This window comes from Haliaeetus leucocephalus, unplaced genomic scaffold, assembly GCF_000737465.1.
Source record: "Haliaeetus leucocephalus isolate CR32 unplaced genomic scaffold, Haliaeetus_leucocephalus-4.0 Scaffold678, whole genome shotgun sequence".
NCBI lineage: Eukaryota > Metazoa > Chordata > Aves > Accipitriformes > Accipitridae > Haliaeetus > Haliaeetus leucocephalus.
Genome location: NW_010973114.1, coordinates 3,838,575 through 3,860,193, shown reverse-complemented (window position 1 = coordinate 3,860,193; position 21,619 = coordinate 3,838,575). Strand labels below are relative to the sequence as shown.

At 50.1% G+C, this 21,619-nt stretch overlaps 1 protein-coding gene across 1 annotated transcript in view; it reads left to right on the top strand.

The window, feature by feature from the left end:
- The first annotated feature begins 805 nt into the window (after positions 1-805).
- Positions 806-21,619, top strand: part of TXNDC16 (thioredoxin domain containing 16) — a 37,083-nt gene continuing 16,269 nt past the window's right edge. The window contains exons 1-13 of the mRNA XM_010579783.1: positions 806-885; positions 6,064-6,267; positions 7,221-7,303; positions 8,426-8,499; positions 8,801-8,875; positions 9,210-9,331; positions 9,853-9,943; positions 11,696-11,852; positions 13,336-13,502; positions 14,571-14,631; positions 16,000-16,144; positions 16,956-17,102; positions 17,599-17,658. Coding sequence (XP_010578085.1) covers positions 6,099-6,267; positions 7,221-7,303; positions 8,426-8,499; positions 8,801-8,875; positions 9,210-9,331; positions 9,853-9,943; positions 11,696-11,852; positions 13,336-13,502; positions 14,571-14,631; positions 16,000-16,144; positions 16,956-17,102; positions 17,599-17,658 — 1,351 coding nt within the window. The 5' untranslated portion in view covers positions 806-885; positions 6,064-6,098. The remainder of the gene's footprint in view (positions 886-6,063; positions 6,268-7,220; positions 7,304-8,425; positions 8,500-8,800; positions 8,876-9,209; positions 9,332-9,852; positions 9,944-11,695; positions 11,853-13,335; positions 13,503-14,570; positions 14,632-15,999; positions 16,145-16,955; positions 17,103-17,598; positions 17,659-21,619) is intronic.

Genomic DNA, 21,619 nt, shown 5'->3' with positions numbered 1-21,619 from the left:
GAGAGAACAGGGGCCCAGCCCGCCGCCAAACAACTCTCTGCCGGGGACAATCAGCTGAGCCCGATTATTTGAGGCGCTCGCTCCTGACAGCCCCGCGCTCCCCATTGGCTCCCCGCCGGACCGCCCCCACCGCGCCCATCCGCCTCGCCGAGTGGTCGCCGCCGCCTGTCACTCACGGCCGCCCCCGCTTGCTCCCCTCTCGCTTCTTGGGTTGCCGCCGCCGCCCGCCCTTCCCTCCCCTCCGCTCTCCCGCCCCGCCTACTTCGAACGGCGGGCGGAGGCACCGCCTCCCGCGCTCCCGCCCTCCTCCCCTCTCGCCTTGGCTCTGGGGGTCTCCTCAGCGACGGGGGCAGAGACCCTCCGCCTTGCGGGGGGGGAATCGGCTCTTAGCAGCTCTCTAGGGCCGGGGGCCTTCGTGTAGGAAGCCGAGAGCTTTCCTACAGGGGTCCCTGAGAGCTGTCGGGGGTTGTGGGGGGGGTTGTGGGGACCCCCGGTAGCCTGCGTGGGTGTGCGGGAGGAAGCCCCGCTGTGGTAGGTGGCAGGTTGGGTCTCTGGTGGGGTGGGGATGGCTCAGCGTGGCTCAGAGACCGTCCGTTCTATGTGGGCAGCGATCCCGATGGCTGCAGGGAAAGCTCAGGGATCCTAACAGGCAGGTGGGCAGCTGAGAGAGACCCCCCCCCCCCCGGCTACCGAGAGACCTCCGCTCGGGTCTCAGAGATCCCTTCGCTGGATCCGCCAGCTTTATTTTTGGCATCCCAGCTTCGCCAGCCGTACAGCCAGGCCGCCGACCGTGAGGGATTGCTGGGGCCGAGGGCAGACCTCGACGCCTGATGCTCTCCCAGCAGCCGTGGTGGAGGGACGAGGACTTCAGCTCGGGACGCCCAGGTAGGTGACATCCCTAAGCCATCTGGGAGGCAGCTCAGCAATGTCATCCGTCATCACGGTGCCAGCTGCTTTCCAGGGAATTTGGGGGGCTGGGCTGTCCCCAGGGACAGACTAAATGGGGGCAGCAGCAGTGGGTGATGCTGCGGGCTGTCTGCTGTGCACGGGCATCGAAGCACTCCTCTCCCGGTGCGGGCAGAGGGAAAGGCCGCAGCGTGTCCTTCTTACAGCCTCGGGTAGCAAGCGAGAGGCCCAGCAGGGCTACTGGGTGCTGGGAAGTGGGACCTGGAAATGAAAATGAAAGTGAAACTCTCCGGGAAGTGGCAGGAGGTGGGAGCATCACTGCAAAAAAACCCAGCGAGGCAAAGCACACTGGGCAACAGGCTGGCATGTGCTTTGATGTCGATGTGTTTCCCACCTCTGATGATGATCCTTGAGAAGGATCCCGGTGCTGCGAGATGCTGCTCCCACAGCTCACCGCAGCCACCCCTATAGGCACCCTCATCCCCTGACTGCAGGCCCGTATCTTGCATTTGCACCAAAAATCAGGCACATCTGGTGCAGGGGGTCAGAGGCTCAGGGGAGAGGCAGACTGGAGCTCCGTTATCATCCGACATGGTGTGCCAGATGTGGCTCCGGTCTCGTGAGCTGCCCCGGCATGGATTTGCGCCGCGGGCTGATTACGCAGCAATCTGCAACGTCCTTAAAACGCTGCTGGTTGAAAAGTGCGCCTGCCTGTGCACAAAAGGCCTGGCAGCACTCCGGCTTGAAACAGCGTTTGTGGATAAATGCAGGATAAATACCTCTGCGGCGAGGCTCTGGTTTCTGACTGGAAGCAGTGCATGAGTCTTACTGTGGGTCCCGACATCGCAGCCTGGCTTGGAGGCTTTTCAGGGCATCCAGCGCGGGTGGAAACATCTTCCCTCAGCTGTAGGGTCACGGCCACGGCAGCACACGATGGGGGGACACGGCTGTAGGGGCTTCGCAGTTGCAGGTTGCAACCCCTGCCTCCTCCGCAGGCTGCTGGGGAGAAGGGGCAAGTGGGAAGGGCCAGCGGGTATTTCGGTCCCATGTTTGCAGGCCCATCCCAAAGTGATGGAGAACAATCTCAACACTGTCCAGGCTCCAAATGCTGGGGAACTGCAGCTTTTTGACCTTATTCAAGTCAGCCGGGTCAAAGAACTTGCCTTTGGAAAATTTGAAAGGAGCTGAGTTGAGCTCTGTTACAGCAAAACTGGGTAGTGATAATTAACCTGACTTGTCTGCTGATTAGGAAAAGGCTGGTGCTGGCCACTTTTTTGAAGATGAGCAGGGAAGGGGAGCATGTAGTGAAAAATATGCAAAATAACGTGGTATCTGGTAAGGAAGTGAGGTTATTGCTGGGCAGCCATAGGATTCCATAAAACTAACACATAACCTCACCAAGGAAAAAAAAGGACTTAAATATTGCTTGACATAAGCAATATTTCAACAGTTGTCAGCAGTATATGTCAACAATTGTCAGGCATGTGACTTGGGGCTGCGTGGTCTTCTGATGAATTAAAAACCTGCAGGACACCCCTCCCACCCCAGGCAATGAAGTGGCCGCAGGGTCACAGTTTCACATAGTGGGTTGTCACTGGAGAGTCAGTGTCATCCTGATAGGCTTCAGTGGGATCCCTAGGATGCTTTCTTTGGCCCTGAAGAGCCAATTTATCATCTCTTCAGGAGAAGATAAATTTGCAGACAATACAGCTGTTGGGACAGCTTCCATCTTCAGACAAGCTGGCTGCAAACAAGTTGGATGTGTTTGGGAAGGGCTTGCTGGTTGGGCAGTGACGTGTGGCTGGAGGGATTCATGTAGATCTGCAGAGCAGAAGGCTGGAACAGAGAGGTTTTCAGGGAGTTTTTCTGGATCCCCTAAAGGAAACCTGTGTGCATGGTCCACAGTGCAAGAAGAACTGTCAGCATTATGCTTTCCCTTGCATTTTTCGGCAGCAGGTATATTTGTGCTGGGGCATCCAGCCATACTGGGGAGAGTGTTTCAGCCTGTTTAGCCTGCTGTAGCTAAGAGGTTGAGGCAGCCCCACGTGGATTTGGGGTCTGTTACGTGTCCTCTCTGCCAGCAAACTTGGGAGGGCAGCACACTTATTAACTGCTGCCAGAAGGGCACAAAAGGCAGGTGAGTGTGCTGCCAAAAAACCTGTACTAGCTGGGTGTGGGGTGAATGTCCTGCTGCGACAAAAGGCCTGATCTGTGTCGATCATCACAGGAGAGGTTGAAGCAACTCCATTTAGGAGCACCCTAAATGTTCCTGGTTTAGGAGCATCTACCTAAGGAATTAAAACTTGCCAACTGAGGGCTCTGCAGGCTGGAAGATACTGATATAATGAGATAAAATGAAGGGAAAGCAGCAGTGTAACATATTTAGACCAGATATAAAGTGTAGGGTTTTTGCAAGAAGGTAATTCATCACAGGGAGGAAAATACCCTGCTGAGGGATGTGGGAGATTTTACATCACTGGCATTTAAGTCCAGGTTGGTCGTGGTTCTCCCGAGGTGAGGGAGGCCCATGGATGATGGAGATGGTAGCCAGCTGGCTGTGCAGTCTATGATTCCAGTAGGACAGTGGTTCTTCCTTGTCTTGTGAGTCTTAAAAACCACCCCACATCACGCTCCCTTGAATGAAAAGTACTGCAGCTTCCTCAGTAATAAATATTGGGAGCCAGGGGCTCTGTGAGGCATGGTGTCAGGGAAAGCAGCTGGGATCACAGAGGTAATGCAGGGATCCCAGCCCATGGTTACTTCTGCAGGATTCCCAAGCAAAAACTGATGTGGAACAAGCAATTTATAACCAACACAGGAGTTTGTGCTGGGTGTCTCTGGTGTCTTTGGTTTCATTTTAGGCCATTTACAGTGGCCTTAACCACCTGGCCTGGCTCTGTCTTGGAGGTAGGACAGTGAAAACATGAACCAGGTCTTGCATACCATCTATGCTGGGCTAGGCTGCCCTACGGTCCATGGGCTTAAGGGTTTCCCAGCAGTGACACAGAGCTGGTTCACACATCCCTGGTATTTTCACACATCTCTGGTAATCCTGCGAGTGGCTGCGGTACAGGGTTCTGGCTGTTTCCAGTCCTATGGTGTTAATTTTCTGCTGATGGAAAAGAGGTGACAGAGGAAATGACTTAAAAGCTGAATATTCGAGTCTGGATTGATGGGGCTCAAAGGGCAGCTGCTGGGCAAGACGGAGTAATGAAGAGGTGAGAGGACATGAGTAGGGAAGGGATGAGCACACGTTTTTGTGTGAAGGGTGAGAAAAGCATGGGGAGGAGCAGGGTCGGGGGTGGTGGGACAGAGGGAGGGAGGCAGGCATGGGGAGGAGCGGGGGCGTAGGACAGAGCGAGGGGTTGCGGTGGGGCAGACAGGGCTGACTTTGGGCAAGAGGTGCAAGGAGAAGAGCAGCAGTCACACAGGGGTGTGGAGAGGGCAGAAGGTGGATGCTAGAAAAACTACAAGAGCCAGAGGAGACATGGAAGAGAGAGTGGGACTGGGTAGAGGCTGGAATTGTGTTTTTAAACTGCTGGTACCCCCCTCCAGGTGTAATGCCGTGAAGTCTTTGAGTCGTTAGAGGCTGCTCCTCTTGCCTCCTTGACAATAAGCTCTCTCATTTGACCTGGGCTGATTCCCACATGCCACAATTGAGTTTATTTTTCCATCCCGCTGTAGCCAAGTTTGTCATTTAATAAAGATTGCCCCTCCCCACCCCAATCTCTGTCCCCTCTGTAAGCCAGAGGAACAGATGGGAGGGCAAAGGACCAGAAATGCCTGGCACTTCCCAAAGCTGGAAAGAACAGGAGATTTTAAGATGAAAAGAAAAAAATTCATGCCTTTCTTAGCCCTGTCTTTGTTCCTTTGTGCTGTTCAGGCCCGATCCAAACCCCTCACCTACATGAGAGGGAGTCTGTGAAGGTTGAGCATGCCTGGCTGTCACTAACTCCTTGCTCTTGGAGCAAAGCAAAAGGACTTTGGCTGCTTGTTTTTGAACATTTTAGTCTGGGTTCATCACAGAACAGCGATAGTAAGCTGACAGCATCTGACAGGGTGTTGAAGGGAATGACAGTCCATGGACACAGGGGCATTTGTTAACGAAAACAGCTGCAGCTCATGATGCAAAGCAAACAGCTTCTACATGGCTTCAACTCTGGCTTTGTCTCTTTGTTGACCAGGGGCCAGCCGTGCTCCAGCACACTCAGCAGCAAAGACCAATACCTGAAGAGCAGGCTGTGAAGGAACCTGGTATTAAACAGGGGAATGAAGTGGGAAGAAGGTGTTTTCTCATCCTGTGGTGGCTGTCCACATGAAGCTCTCCTGAGCCCCTTAATCTGAGCAAGACGAGTTAAACAGCTGTGGCAGGACAGCCTGGGGAGGGCTGCTGGTGAACCCTGGCAGCTGACTTGCACGCTTGGTCTCTGCTCCATTCTCTGAAGCATCTCAGAAATTTCCTTGGCTCCTCTCCTAACCAGCTCCACATGGAGACCCAGGGTGGAAGAGAGACTGCCAGGACTGCCCTGCAGCCTGGTGCGGGTCATGGGTTTTGCTCCTGTGCCACTGATGTCAGAATAACGTGAGGCTGGACCGAGCCAGGCATGACAAGCCCCAGGAGTTTGCACAAACCCCTCTCCCTTTTGGTGTAGCTGAAACCTCGAATGGCAGAGAGATGGGGCAGGCACATCATTTGGCATGGTCTGAAGTGAGCAATATGGCCCGTCCCTTTGTGAACACCTCTTTCAGTGGCGCATATAATGCTAGTGGCATCCTCAAAGCTTTTTAACAAGAATTGAGACAGTTTGGGGGGGGGGGGTGTTGTATGATACTGTCACTGTTTTCTGCCTGTACATGTAATTTCTGTTTGACTCAAAAGACAAAAAAGGAGGGAAGAAAAACAGCCCTAAACTGAAAGCACTGAGGGTCCGTGCACTTGCAGATAGCACTCAGAGGAAAGAGAATGGCCTTTGCTGTCATCTTTACAGTTGTCTGAATCACCTGCTGTTCTGGTGACTAATTCATGATGTCCTCGAGATGTTTGTGTCACATCTGGAAATTACAATCATGCTGCACCTACCTAAACAGAAGACACTCATATATATGTTTGTATATATATATAAAATACATATATATGTTTTTGATTTTTTTTCCCAGTTGTGACTCTCCCATGCCTGTAGCTGGTAACAGCCATGTCAGCCCAAAAGGACAGATGGGTTTCTTCCTTCTTTTTCCTGCTCTTCTGTGCTTCCTCCATCCCAACGCAGGGAAGTGCGAGGCTGCTGCAGGAGCTGAGCCCGCAGGAGTATTTCAGTAGCCTACAAGCCGGCAGAGCATCCCTGAGTTATTTCAGCCATAGTGGTATGTATTTAACAGTACGCATTTACATCAGCCTGGGTTTTCAGCAAAGGCTTGTGTGAGGGTGTGTGCAAAAGTGGAACACTGAAGAGGCAATTCCTGAGATTTGTAAACCCAAAGTGATTTTGAAGAGCTGGTCAAGCTCAGCTGGCAAATCTGTGTTTGCAAAGCTCCAAGTGCTCCTGACAGGCAGAGACCTCCTGGGGTGGGATCTTTCCTGGCTGTGTCCCCAGGTACACTCCTTCAAACCATTTCATTAATTTTCTCGAGGTACCATGGAAGAGAAACCCAGCTTCCTAAGGAATTGTACCCTGAAAGGGGCTGGGTTTCTCTTCCACGGTACCTCCCAGGGAAAGGGGGATCCCTTGCATGCAGGGGAGCTAAGGGCTGTCAAGAATTAGAAGGAGATCCTTGGCCTTGCCTTTCTTGTTCTGCTCCTTCATGGCCCCCAGGTATGGTTTCCCAGAGACATCGGTGTGGGCTGAGACACCAACACAGCTCCCACATCAGCATTGGGAGGCTGGGTGTGTCCGAAAGGAAGGAGGTGAGACTGCGGGCATTCATGTTGTTGCCTGTAATTAGTCTTGTTTCAGTAAATACCTTACTCTTTGAGTAAGAGCAAAACCATATTGTGTCAAGCACTGTCCCAGTGCGTGGCAGGAGGATGCTCCTAACTCTGAGGACTTGCAGCCCAGCACAGCAGCACCCATCTGACAAAACCAGTCCCAGTCCCACTGTCTCCCCCAGCCAAATCCCCACAGGTACCTCTGCCGGCAGCATGCCACAGCTCCCTGTTTGCCCTGCTCAGGTCTGCTCAGATGTCCCAGGGATGTTTGCATGGGGACCTTAGCATGCTGTTACCATGCCAGAGCACAGACAGTGCTTCCTCTGAAGGTACTGTCATCTTCCTCATCCATAAGGGGAAGGGATGGAAACCAGGGGGTTTTGTGTTTCAGTTTCTCCTCGTGCCCAGCCCTTCTTGGAGCAGATTGAGAACTCGGCCGAGGCCCTCCAGGACTATGGCATTTCAGTGGTGAAGGTAAATGGGGACGAGGAGCGGGACAGGCTATTTCTGCAGATTCTTTCTGCAGGGCTTCCTGCAGGGTGGGCAGAGCCACCTTGGGGACTGACAGCAGTGGCACCCCACAAGAAAGCAGATGGTGGCAGACCAGGGCATCCCATTTTATCCCTTGCTCTGGCCTTACATCTGCCGCTTGTGGGTTGCATCACGCTTTCTGCCTGCGGGACACGGGCAGGTTCCTGTGTCCCAGAGAGGCTCGATGTTGTGCCTGTGTCTCCAAACATAGCAAGGCAGAGGACCAGCAGTGCTGTGGGTCAGGCAGGGGCAGCCCTGAGCTGCTCCTGGCCTGCCAGTTCAGTCTCAGTAGATGAACCTGTGCACTTTGATTTGCATTCATGGGTTTAGGGGACATTTAGCTACTCACATTTTTCTCACAGATTGGTCTTTTTCATGGGCCACCCCACATACCAGGCTTAGGTGGCTGATCTAATCTGGCCTCCCAGCAGCTGCATGAGGTGCGTGGAGTTGCCTGGCCATTGCTGTGCACCCATGGGCATGGCGCAAGGAAGAGTACAATTCCCCAGCGTACTGCACAGGAGGGCATCAGCCCGCTCGTCTCACTCAGGTGGGATGTGCCCAACTCTCTCCATAGCTCCCTCCTGCCAGCTCGAACTGCAAAGAATGAGGGATAGGTTGGTTCACTTCTTTTCAATTCAGTGCAATAAGTACTTCATATAAAGGGTTTTTTAGCTGAAACTTTATGCAGATTTAGGTGAGGGAATTACAAATTTAGGCAAGTGTAATGAGATTATAAGAACTGCTTTTATATGTGTGTGTATGTATTTAATTTCCTCCAGATACAGGCTGAGTTTAATAAGCAAGCAGTGATCTGTCACTTTGAATATGCTGGGCAGAACATAAAATCTCTTGATCCCATCTGACGCAAATCAAGGCAGGCTGAGCTGGAGAACTGAAGTACAAACTCCAGTCCCCATCTCTGGACTCCATTTTATTGTATTTTCTCTCCCAGCAGGTTTGGAAAGACTGTATTTACACTCTTGAATGGAAGAAAACTGTAGTGCTGTATGTTTGTAGCCACTTGTGGAGCTGAATGTCTAATTACATGCTTTCGATGTCTAGGTGAATTGTCCCAAAGAGGATGTCTCAAGATACTGTGTAAAAGAAAATGCATTAAGGAAAGCCTACCTGTTCAGGTGAGGGGGGCTGTCTGGGCACCACACTGCGACTGCTTTCCAGTGCAAATGTTTGAAGGAAACACTGTCAGTGATCAAAAATGTCTGTGGAGGAAGAGAGGCGCTATGAAGACAGCAGTGACATAGAGGGTTTAGCAAAAAGTACCCCCAAAAGGCCCAACACAGGCAAAGTAGATGCCTTGTCCTCAGTGTGAAACCTCCCAAGGTTTCTGCTGAAGTATTCAGCAGAGTGAAAATTAAATTAGTACGTGTAGCTAATCTTTTGTAGTTTCTTTGGCAATACTCTTTCTTCCCTCCCTAGAGGTAACGTGCTGATCAGAGAGTTCCCCACTGATGCCTTGTTTGATGTGAACTCCATTGTTGCTAACATTTTGTTGTAAGTACAGACCAGATACATCTCTGTGAATCCTTTACTTTCCATTTTCACTTGTTGATACAAAGTTTTGTATAAATACAAACCTCACATATTCCAGAGGCTGCTCTCAGCCAAGCAGAAGGCTGCTTCTCTCTTTGGTATGGTTTGACCCTGTTAGTTCTATGCCCTTGAGATGACTTACCAGCACACATCTGGGCAGCTGTACTTGGCTGTGAATTGTCAATCTGCCAGCAAGAAGCTGGAATTTTACCTTGTTTTTCCATCATGGTTATGTGGCTGCAAATTCACTGTTAAAAGAAAACAGTTGCTAATGAGTTTTCTTCTGACTCCTCAGTGCCCTGCTCTTTAATGAAGTTAAATATGTTGAAACACTGGCAGATCTTCAGAACATTGAAAATGCATTGAAAGGGAGGTCGAACATGGTCTTTGCCTATGTACCAGCTACTGGGACAGCAGGTATTAACACTCAGCTTTTCACCTTTGCTTTCCTCCCAGAGCCTTTTTTACTAAGGTGCAAGGAAGCTGGGTTTCTGACCCAAAATCCTGCAAACAGAGGATCAAGGAAACCTGAAAGGGCCACCCAGACACAGGTTCTCCACCTCTGTATGTCTTGCTGTGTTTCCAAAGGGATCAGTTGCACCAGAAAAGTTTTGCTGGGAGCATAAACTTTCAGAGACAGACTTGAGAGAGAAAGCAAGGCGGTGGCTGCTGTCTTAAAAAATAAATAAACCCATAGGCAGGCAGATCTCTGGTTATGCAGTAGAATGGATTCACATGCACCACCTGTGTGTTTACTGGGGATCAGCAACTGGGTCCAGCTCCAGTTACTCAGTTACCTTCATAGTGTGTCTTCAGACAGCTATGATTTTCTACCAGGAGTTTGTGAAAGCCTGGGCATTGATAATAAGAACTGGGAAGGATGAAGAGGGAGATCTGGAGGGAGCTGAGATGATTCCGTTTTGCCTTTCTCTTTCCAGAGCACAGAGCTGTGATGGAGGCAGCTTTTGTCTATGGGACTGTGCACCAGTTTGTTCTGACAACTGAGGCAACGCTGTTGAAAGACACCAGGTATGTCCAAACACCCACCCACCAGGTAGAGCTGTTCCCCTGCACTGTTTGCTCTACTCTTGGTTTCTCAGATTCCCAGGTCAAATCTGGGATGGTATCAGAATGTTATGCCAAGGGTGGACAGTCAGATCTGTTTTGCTTTACCAAAACCAGCTGCTGCTTGTGTTCCTGGACTGGGACTAGCCATGCCATTTGTGACTGTTCATTGAATGGGATTTTATAGGAGAAGATCCCACTGTCTCCTTTCTGTAGCTGACTGATCAAACCTCAGCCATGGGTTTTCAGGAAAGCTGATATAGCTGATGTTCTAGTCTTAAAACACTCAACCCTGTGCTTTGATGATCAAGTCTGGCCAGCTGAGAAGGGTAAGAACTGTGACAGTGGGTTGGAGCAAAGCCCACCCAGCTCCATATCTTACCTCTGCAGTGGCTATAGGTGCTTCCCAAGGGGTATGGGGAAATGGATGTGTGTTGCCTGCAGCCTCCTGTCTTCTGGCAGTCAGAGGTTTCAGGACTCTCAAGAGATGGGAGCTGAACCTGTATCATGGTGTTAACAGCCACCAGAATTTTTTAAACTCATTTTTAATTTTCATCTCAACAACTTCTAGCAGCAGTGAGTTCTGCAGTTCAGCTGCACGAGACACTGCTCATGTATTTGGGACTTCCCACCCAGCTCAGGCCATCTCCTTCCCATGCGGGAGGAGCTGCATTAGAAGGGCAGATCCTTCAACATGACTTGCTACTGATGGGACCTACTGCAGTCAGGAAACAGAGGGAGGAAGGTGGGAATATCACATAGCATGTTGCATCTTCAGCAAAGCATTTACACAACGATTTGCCTGCTTTCACAGGTGACACCAGGGCAGGCACCAAAGTGGTCCTTCCCCGAGGTGCCATCCCATCCTTGCAGGATCATGGTCAGGGACAGCATTTTGTGGCTGCCACTAGGTGGCACGGTTGTCATTTGGACAGGAATTAGCTTTGTTCTACTTAAAGCCCAGAGGACACCAGGAGGTCATCTCCTTAGCTGATGAAATGGTGGTAGCTTCACCAACATGAATAGCTTTCAGCCAAACGGGGCAGCAGGCTTTGAGGTCTTAATACTATGCTCTACTCTTCCATAGAGAGATCTTAAAACCCTTTACAAAGAAGGTGCTTGCTGTTTTAGAGGTGAGGAATGGGTGTGTGGGAACTGTGACTTCCCACAGTTAACCCACAGGCCAGCACCAGTGATGGTATCAGAGCAGGAACAACTAATCAGGGAACCATCCAGGGAACTCCATCTCACAGCTTCCTTTGGCACAGCCAAAACCAATGCTATTCAAAAGGTGGAATGTTCCTTATACAGTCTGTAAGATGTCACCAGTGAGGTAAAAGACATGAGCAAAGCTGTAGACTTCAGCTCTCGTCCTCCTGCCAGGGTCTCCACTGCAGTGGCATGGCTGGTCCCACTGAGAAAAGCTTAATCTGTGTCCTTCTCGAGCTGGGCCAACTGTTCTGGAGTTGGGGTCATTTACACCTGGTGAGCCAGGGGCTTCATTAGATGTTCAGCACAATTCTGAAAGGCACCTGGACACAATTGTACCTGTCAGTAGTGGGGCTCTTGAAGAGGTCCCACAAGCCTGCCAAACTCTGAACTTGAGGATCATCTGCCCTGTAAAACATGTCAACAAACATGGTCATTCTGTCAGGGCATTTTAAAACCCTGCGGTGAATGCCTAGCTCAGCACGGTTTTTGTTTTCTCTCCCACAGCAATGATGAGCCTGATGTGTCTTCTGCCCGGCTGTTGTTCTGCCACTGCCAGCGGACCACGGACCTGGCACAGCCCTGCAGGAGGACGGCCATGGAGCAGGCTCTGACAATGCTCAACATCCACAGGCACCTCAAGCTCATGGGGGCTCCTCTGGTGGTATGACTGGGAAAGAGGAGCCACTTGGGCTGTGGAAATGAGGGCAGCTGGGGTGGTTGTGAGGATGAGGGAGGTGTGAGGAGAAGGCAAAGCTGGGCATGAGAATCTGCCCCTTCTCCATGAAGTTAATGGCAAAGCTCCCAGGCTGGGTCCAAGCAAGGAACAGGCATGGGGCTGGATGGGAGCGATACTCCCTTGCCCGGTTCTGCTTGCCTAGACCTTCCCAGGGAGCCCTGGCACCAATGTATGCTCCTCTAGTTGTCTGTAAGCACCATGAGTGGGGACAGGGTGGAGGTGCCCCTTGGACTTCACTGGAACATATAGCATAGCATAGCATAGAATAGAGTGCAATAGCGTAGAATAGAGTGGAATAGCCTAGAATAGAGTAAGATAGACTTCACTGGAGCATATAGAATAGAATAGAACAGAACAGAATACAGTAGAACAGACTAGACTATTTCAGTTGGAAGGGACCTACAATGATTATCCAGTCCAACTGCCTGACCACTTCAGGGCTGATGAAAAGTTAAAGCATGTTATTAAGGGTGTTGTCCAAATGCCTTTTAAACACTGACAGGCTTGAGGCATCAACCACCTCTATATGAAGGTTGTTGCAATGTTTGACCACCCTCTCAGTAAAGAAATTCTTCCTAAACTCCAGTCTAAAGCCTCCCCTGTTGCAACTTTGAACGATTCCCATGTGTCCTATGCCTGGATACCAGGGAGTAATGCTCAGCACCTCCCTCTCCACATCCTCTTCTCAGTATGGAGAGCAGTGAGGTCGTTCCTCAGCCGCCTTTTCTCCAAACTAGACAAACCCAAAGTCCTTAGCTGCTCCTCTAGGCTCCCCACAGCAGGCTCAGCACTCTGATATCAGTCATTCAAGCCTTGGTGAGCACAAGGGACTGGAGGCTCCCTCCTATCATCTCCTCTTCCCACGGGGCAGTGAACTTCAGCAGGCCTCCAGTTCCCACTGGTGGCATCTCTGCCCAGCCAAAAGGACGAGGAGATGAGCTGGGAAGTGCCTCCTTCAGCCAGCCTCCTGGGTTAGGCCCATGGAAGGAAGGCACTTCGTTAAGCAGCTCCATGCTCTCATGAAGCAGCATGTCCAAGGCAGGAAGGGAGAGGATGCCAGCTCTTGCATGTTGCGGCCAGGGTTCTCAAAATGCCCCAGGGCATGGATGCCAGGTAAATAAAAATTAATGGAGATTTGACATCTGGAGTTGCTAAGTCACAAAGAACATGCATAATAAAGGCCAGGTTTCTAACAGGGAGGGTCATGGCAGGTTGGAACAGTTTAACAGGAGTTGTGTGGGTTCTGCTTCAATGGATGTTTTAGAATTGGGCTTGGAGGCTTTTTCTCGAGGGTGTCCTTATTTCTGTGGCTGGGGAACACATGGTGACATGGGCTGTGCAGAAGAAGAGCTGAGATACTTTCAATGGTGTGGAGATGTGCTGCAGTATAACCATGTCTCTTCTCCAGACAGAGGTCACTGAAGACCCAGAGAAGGTTTCCACCGTTCACTTACAGCTTGGGCTACCACTTGTGTTCATCCTCAGCCAGAAAGAGACCTATGAGGCTGACAGGAGGACAGCAGAGTTTGTGGCCTGGCAGCTCTTGGGAAAAGCAGGAGTTGCCCTTTTGTCCAGGTATTTGCTCTAAGGTGTTTTGGGGTTCTCCTTGCTTTTTGTGGTGTTTCTAAGCTCAGTTTCTCCACCGCCAGGATGATAGTCAGTGGGCTTATTCACATTTGTATGAGAAACAGTAAAACTAGGCTATGTCCTGCGAGAGGGCGTCACATTTAAGGACTTGTCCAGAATAAGATTAGTTTGGTTTCAGACTGGCTGGAAGTGTAGAAATGTTTGAGTCTCTTGCTGACTTAGAAGTGGAAAAACAGTCAGACTAAGAGACATTTTGGAAAGGAAGCTTAGCACAGATGGAAGGCTTGTATTTTGCCCTCAAGTTAAGGGCAGAAGGACATCCAGTAAAGGAGGTGGACTGTGGGTGCTGGGTGCCTGGGTGCTGGGATGCGATGGGAATCTCTGCTCAGTAAGCGATGCCTCCTCCATCAGCGAGGGCTCTCTGAGTTACACCAGCACACTTGTTCCCCAGGAGGACAGGAGGCACGCTTGACCAGCTATTTATCTCTGCTCCATGGGCTCAGGAGCAGCCTGCGTACACCAGACTGGCTTGTGTTTACAAATGTTTCCATGGTTTCTTGCCAAAGGAGGTGTGCAGCCCCTGTAGGCATGGTTGCACAGCCTTTGGGGATGTCTGCTGGCAGCTGTGCAAATGGGAGGAGGTAGAGGAAGGATGGGTGTGGGCTCTCTTATTCCAGCTTTCTGCCATCATGGTACCTCCCTTTGTTGAGGCACTTCTTGGCTGCATTTACTGATGAGCTGAAGTCTACCAGCAGGGCAGCTGCACTGGGATGTGGCTACCAGTGCAGAAGCAAAGACCTGAATCACAGAAAGGGAATCCAAGCCCCTTGCGAAATAGGCACGTTATACAGTGCAGTCCCACTGGAAGGTCACTTGGAGGCTGTTTCTCCACCACTGACATTGATTCTGTGTTCCTGCAAGTTCTCGGGGGCCCTGAAGCACGACTCTGTGAGGACATGGTGCTGCAGAGAGAGGTGGGCTTGCCAGCCAGGCAGGCTGAATGGGGGTGTGACCTTGCACATAGCACCATCTGATGTTCACTTTGTATTTTGGAAGGGACCTCGTAGATTTGAACGTTCTGCTCCGGTCAAACATTGCTCTCAAGACACCAGATGAGGTTAGATGCTGGATTTCTTTATTGTACAACTCTTATTTCCATATCTGGGCGTGGTGCTCTCGAGGGGTGTTGGGGTAATGCTGAGCTCTGTTGTTACGTGACAGCCTTCCCAGAAGCTCAAGGGGAAGTGTCTTTCCTTAGATGCACGATGGAACTGCCTAAGGTTGGTACTGCAGAGCAATTGTGCCTGCTGGTAAAGATAAAATACTGAGTTTATTTTGGGTTCAAAACGTAGGGTGACATCTCCACTACACCTTAAGGCAACACAAGGTTGTGAACTACCTAAGGTAGTAGTCCAAGTGCAAATTCCCTGAAGATTTGGACTTCTAAAGGCCCTTGTCCCCTTAGGAAAGGCGTTCAAAAGATGGGAGAGGAAATGGGTGTGAAACTAAGAGCAAACAACCACAGGTCTGTGCTGAACTGATGTAACTGAATTCCTCTGGCAGTGATCTGGGAAAAGGACAGAGTGTAAGTGAAATGAGGTTGATCAAGATGAGCTAAACTCTGGAGGGACCTGACCCAGCTTGTGAGGCAAGATGGAATTTGGTGCCGACAAATGCCAGGGAGCACACGTTGCCCCAGATTACATGAACTGTCACACTTATGATTGCAAAGATACAGGATCAGACCTGAACCTGAGCATCCCCTGAGGGCTTCACATGCCCTGGTGAGAGATGTGCATGTTGTGATTCTCCTCTTAGAGACAATGGGAGGTGCCAGCAGTTTGTCATTTCTCTCAGTTCATTATAAAATTCATCTTCTCTGAAATGCCTTTTGCTGAGACAGTGCCAGAACTGGTTTTAAGCCGACAAGGTCTCATTTCTGAGAAACACATTTTGCTCTTTTCTTTCCATGGACTGGCAGCCCGTGTACGCTTGGGAGCACTTTTCTTGGTTGAGCTCCATCAGATAAAGGATTTTTTGTGCCAGTTTCTCAGGCTGTGATGGGCTGCTCTGACCCAGCCTGACCCTTCTAGAGGGGGGACAGCCGAGGGGACCCTGTACCTCCCCCCTCTCCTTCACTCTTTGGCCACTGGGCTTTTCCTTGCAGCAGTGGATCCATGTTCAGATGCTGGGAGGTGGAGCTGGTGTTCGCTTTCACCACTCCAGCCACAGGATCCCACATAGCCACAATTACTTCCTTGCAAGGAAACGTCAGTCTGGAGTGAGAAAAACTCATGCACAGGTGAAACCAGGCCAAAAAAATGCACCCCAGAAGCTCCCCTGTTTGGCAGCTTTAGGAATCTGTTGACATACCCCAAAAATAAGGAGTTGGGTGATGGTGCCCCATCAGCCCTGAGTTTGGCTTGCAGACAGAGTGGGCTCAGGGTGATGTTTTGCTCCCACTGATTTATTCTGTTTTCTTTAGGGAGTGCCAATCAAATACCTGGTCTTGGAAGACACTGATGAAGTTATAACCCTGGTGGAGAATAAGAGCAAGGTCGAACAAATCCAGGAGGATGAGGAGGAGGAAGAGGAGGAAGATGAGGGTGAAAAAGAGAATAACAATCAAGGTGCGCAACTAAACAGTGAAAAGCTGATTGTCATCAGATAGGACATGCAGTCAGCATCTGCTAGAGACATGCAGGCATATGTTAAAGCATTAGAGCATACTTTTGCAAATCCAAGGCAAACCATCACAGTCACATCACAGTTGTACAAAGTGGCTCTTTCATTCTCTGCACATCACTAGAGTTTCATGACAGACAGGCATAATTTTTAGGGGAAACACCGGGGAGAAAAATCAGCAGCTGTTAGAGGAACAGTTGCAGAAGTGCTGCATGAGTTTCACGGGTGCTTCTGCTTGAATGCATCCAGCTTCAGAGACATGAGGGATTTAAAGTGCACCCAACACTGTCTCCTCTTCAAGCATCAGAAGAAGAGCCTTAGAATTGTCAGTCCCTTTGGAAACGTTTGAGACATGTTTTTGTAAAAGCTGTTCCAGACTTGCCTTCCCCAGGGAGAAAACACTGGCCCCTGCAATGTGTCCTTGAAGATGCATTTGTTTTCCATACAAAATTGGTTTTGTTTTCCAAAAGAAGTGACACAGGATCCTAGAGGAGCCAACATGCTTAAAGAATAGTGTTCAAATCAGAGGGCACAACTGGTGTGAGATGGCATAAGTGCGTTTCAATGAGTTTGTATGTGTGTCTGTGCCTCTACTCCCCCATACGAGGCAGTTACCCCCCTGCTGACAGTCACCATGTCTCTGCTGAGAGGTGCTGGCTTACAAAAACGTGGCTGATGGGGTGGCACAAGGGGGCTGCAGTTCCCTCTGCCTTGCGTGCATACCTGAGTTCATGCACGGCTGTGGGTCCCTTGCAGACATTCAGGATGATCAGGTGGTGGAAGCAGTTTCCAGGGACAAGAAGCGAGAGCTGCCCCTGGAGCAGATCCGTGCCCTGACGGAGGAGACCTTCCACGCTGCCCTCTTGGAGACTGCCCGGACAGTGGTGCTGTTTTATGCCAGCTGTAAGTATGAAATGTGGCCTGGTTGTCCCTTCTCTAAGCTTGCGCTGCTCGCCATCCTTTCCATAATGTGGTGATGCTGTAGACAAGTTTAAATGATAAGTAAGTAAGTGCTGTGTTGTGCCTCCTGGGCCTCTACCCACTGTTAGCAATCAGATTAAATCAGTTCTTCTCATTGACTGATACTGTGTGAAGACAGTATCTCTCAGTATAAAGATATCAATGTTCATAGGTTTTTAACCTTCATTTTACAGGGACCGAATGTAGGACAAGAGGGTAAATCGTGGTAGCATGGGCTCATGGGATAGCCTAGACAATGTGGTTGCTGTCTGCTGCACAGAAGCGTAAAGTCCGATTTCCCTAATTTCTTTCAAGTCTTTCAGAGCTCGAAGCACCTTAGGATGCAGAGAATCATAACATGACATTGTCAGAGTGCGAGGTGGGGCTGGTCTGTCACCTGTATGTCCCTCAGGGCTGTGTCTCTTCTTTTGTGTTTCAGGGGAGGCAGTGTCCTTGGCAGTGCTGCGGTCTTACACCGAGGTGGCCGATCACCTGAAAGGTAAGGTGCCACAGGTCTGAGTGCTTTACAGCTGGCATGCACCTGCCCTGGCAGTAGGAACCAGAAGACTGGGAGGATACCGATGATACCTCACTCCCTCACCCAGAATAGACTCGTTTTTTCCCCTCAAACTCTTGAGGAAGGCATACCCACATCAGGTTGCTTAGGAAGAGTCCTTTGTTTCTTATTTAGGGATCTTTGCGGTCCATTTGTGCCTCTATAAAGTCTTGGGACTGGGAATACAGCCTTCTGCAGTTGCCCTATGTTGCTGGTGTAAATTGGTACACACCAGCTGCCCAAACTGCCTTGCAGCTGTGGTGGCGATGTTGGCGGGCCCAGTGACAGCGTGATGGATGATGATGATGATGATGATGATGGTGATGTTGGTGGGCCCAGTGACAGCGTGATAGATGATGATGATGGTGATGTTGGTGGGCCCAGTGACAGCGTGATGGATGATGATGATGATGATGATGATGATGATGATGGGGATGTTGGTGGGCACAGTGACTATGTGATGAATGCCCAAGAGTATGGAGAGGGCCAGGGTAGAACACCAGCAGCAGTGGGTGACACAGGGTGGGCTTTGGAGCGAGGAGGGGCAAACAGCAGGCACTGTAGCCTGCGTCACGGAAACAGGGTCCTGTTTGTACCCCTCAGTGTTAGGTCCTGCACAGACCAAGGAGGTGCACTACATGCTGCACAGCAAATCAATGTGTTGGGTGGCACATCAGATCTCCTGTCCCTAGAAGTACTTGATCTGGAAAGGAGCAGTAATTGGCCCCGGCTTTGGTGGAAAGTGTGACAGACAGGTGTGGGCAGGCCCAGATCTACCAGGGCAGGATGGTGTCAGAGAAAGAATTTACAATGATGGTGCCTTCAGGGCCTGGAGACTGGCTTAATTACATGGGAAGTCTCGCAGGCGGCCACAGAACTCCATAAATAACATGTGACAGTGAAGAATCAGCAACACTTAAAGACAGCACACACTGGGTAGTCTGGTAGTAAAGGCAGGAGGGAGAGATCCTTCAAGAGGGTCTGAGCAGTTCCTGAGCAGTGTGAGCCCCAACTCAGCTTCACCCAGGTCTTCAGCCCCATCCCTCTCTACGGTTAGTGAAGAGAGGTGGGTTCTTCGGCACATCCATCACTCTTACATGGGCTCAATCTCCTCCAGAGGTGCCTCTTTCTTGCCCTGGCTGCAGGGGACACTCAGGTGACTTCATCCCCAGTTCATTGCAACCCAGTGGAAAAGTTGCATGGATCTGGGTGAGAGCTGTTCTGGCACCCCTGAGGGTGGCCGGTGCCTTCCCTTGGTTTTTCTTCTTCATCGAGGCTCATTTCTCCTAGTGATGGTACTTCCCTGGGACTGGGGACCTTGTCCTGCAGAGTGCAAGCAGGATTCAGGCTGAGGTCTCAGCAGGGGGGACATGTATAGAAGCAGCAGAGCACCCAGCCAGCTTTCTGGGATGCAGATGCAATGGGAGCTGCTTACAAGAAACCCTCCTGGGAACGCTGCGGACAGTGCTGTGGTTTGGATGAAAGCGGTTCTGCATTCATTGTTTGCATGAAGGGAAAGTCACCAGCGGCTTTGATCTGGACTGAAATCCCAGGAATAAACAGGAAGGGTCAGAGAGGGTGGTTGTTGTTAGAGATGTGATGGTTGTTGATGGTTTGGGTTTCTTTTAGACTCCTCAGCAGTCAGACGAGCTAAAGGAGCAACGTGGGAGAGTCAGTGCATGAAACCCTACCTCTTCCTGAGCCAGTGGCCAAACCTTGGCTGATTCTGTGTGGCCAGGCTTTCACCATGTGTTTTTTGAATCATTTGATAACAATCTCGGTACATGGAAGCAGCCACAGGCAGATTCTCAACAGAGATTATGAACTGATTGGGGTCAGGGCCTTTCCTCTGTGATCAGTGAGGTCCTACCGAAGACTCCCAGGCCAGATGTGACCTGTGGAATGACTCCAGTCTGCTTTCCCTGCTGCAGCCTCGGAAAGGATGGAGAACAGCTGCATTAGGAGATCTAGAGATCCTTTGTCTCTGCTGCTGAGGGACACCCAGTCACAGGCGGGCTACCAGGGGAGCTGGAAGACCTAAAAGGATGGGGGTCCCTGGCGTCTCAGTGATGGCCAGGATGAGGGAAGATACGGTGCAAGGGACAGAAGTCTGGATCGGGAAGAAGATCCTGAGCTATGCAGGACTGAGAATAAAACATGGGGTATGGCTTTGGGGCAATCTCTCAGCTTCCCCAGAAGCGCTGGTATTTCTGTCTGCTCTCTGGGGTGGAGCTTTCTTCCTGAGGGCTGAAAAGCCAAGACCAGCTGTCTGAGGCATGAATCACTCACTCTAGAGGCACATTTTGAGTTGCAGAACCAGGTCCCACTTTTGATGCCAATTCTTTGTGCAAAATGGCACAGAGAATAGGCCGTATGAGATCAAGGGCATGGGGGAGGTTGGAGACTGGAATGACCCTGTGAATCATCCAGTAACAGATGTTCAGCAGATCATCACAAAATTAAGTTTATAGCCCCCCAAGTGTTTTCCCTTTGTGGAGAGATCCAATCTAGCAAGACATAAAGAGAAGCATCTCTGTCTTGCTGAACTGAGCACATTTTCTGCTCTTGCAGCAAGAGCATGCCATTCTCACTGCCACTGGGGCTAACTGCTGCAGCTCTTGTTTTCATCTGCAAGATGTGAATTTATGGAAGCAGTACCCCTGGGACAGGGGAAGAGGATGTGAAGGTGAGACAGTGCTGAGCATTTCTTAGGTGTGTGGCCTTTTTTGCAAAGAAGAGAGAAAACTGGTATCTAAGAAAAGCAATATACCGTGATGAAAAACAGTTCTGCTTCCCTCTTCTGTGCTTGTGGAGTCTTCTTGTCTAATGACTTCCAAAGACAGGCGTCTGAAGTTGTAGTTCAAAGGCATGAAAATCACCTGTGTGATTTAGCAATGTATATTCATGGAACCTAAATCTGAAGTAAGGATTTAGGAGTCTATTATGTGATGCTGTCTGGGTAGTCGTTTCCCATTCTGTATGGGATTCCTCCTCTTGAAGTGCAGCACTTCATACATAACTTACTTCTCTTTCATGTTGTAGCCTTTGGACCAGCTCAAGTGAGCTGTTTCTAATGCCAGTCCTGCCCTCCAAAGGATTAGACATTTAAGGGATTGTTGATTTTTCTTGTTCCCTGTAGCACTGATGATTTTTCTCGTCCTGGTTTTATAAGACCCCTAGGACAGAGGTTCTCACTGTTGCCAGTTTTAGTAGCACCTAAAATCACGAAACAGTAGGGTCTTGGGTTTCTCTTTCACCTTCCTTCCCATCCAGCAGCTCAACAGTGACCACAGGGCTGAACAACCTGTTGCTGAGTTACTCAACTCCTGAAACTGCTGCTCGTTCACTAATTAATAATATGCTCATTTAGTAATTAATAATATGGTGCAGACTGTGTTGGGAGAGTGATCATCCTGTACAAGGTGTTCCTCAGGCCAGATGGGGCTCCTTTGGAGCACTTTTGATACGTAATCCCCCGAGGTAGTATCCAAACACTAAAACTCATATTTGAGGGACCTTAGAGCAGCCTTGCAACTCAATTTTAATGACACATCAAAGCCCTGTTTCCATGTCATTATTTTTCAGAATTGGGCAAGACACAAGATTATGTGGTAAGAGATGATGAGAACCAGCTATACTGGATCAGAGGTGTGAAATAAATCCAGGGGCAGGCTTTTAATTTAAGATGTTATTTCAGAGCCTGGAGGATGACACAAACCATTTCTACTCTCAGGGAGTGTTTTGACAGCTCCTGACTGTCTGAGTGGAATTGCAGACCCTTAGCTCCGTGCTGCCGCTTGCTTTTTCTGTACATGAGTTTGACACAAGGCAGAACAGCAGCAAACTCCTTATGTGAGCTGCAAAGCAGAACCTAAAATGAGGATTGCAGAAAATGGTCCAGCAG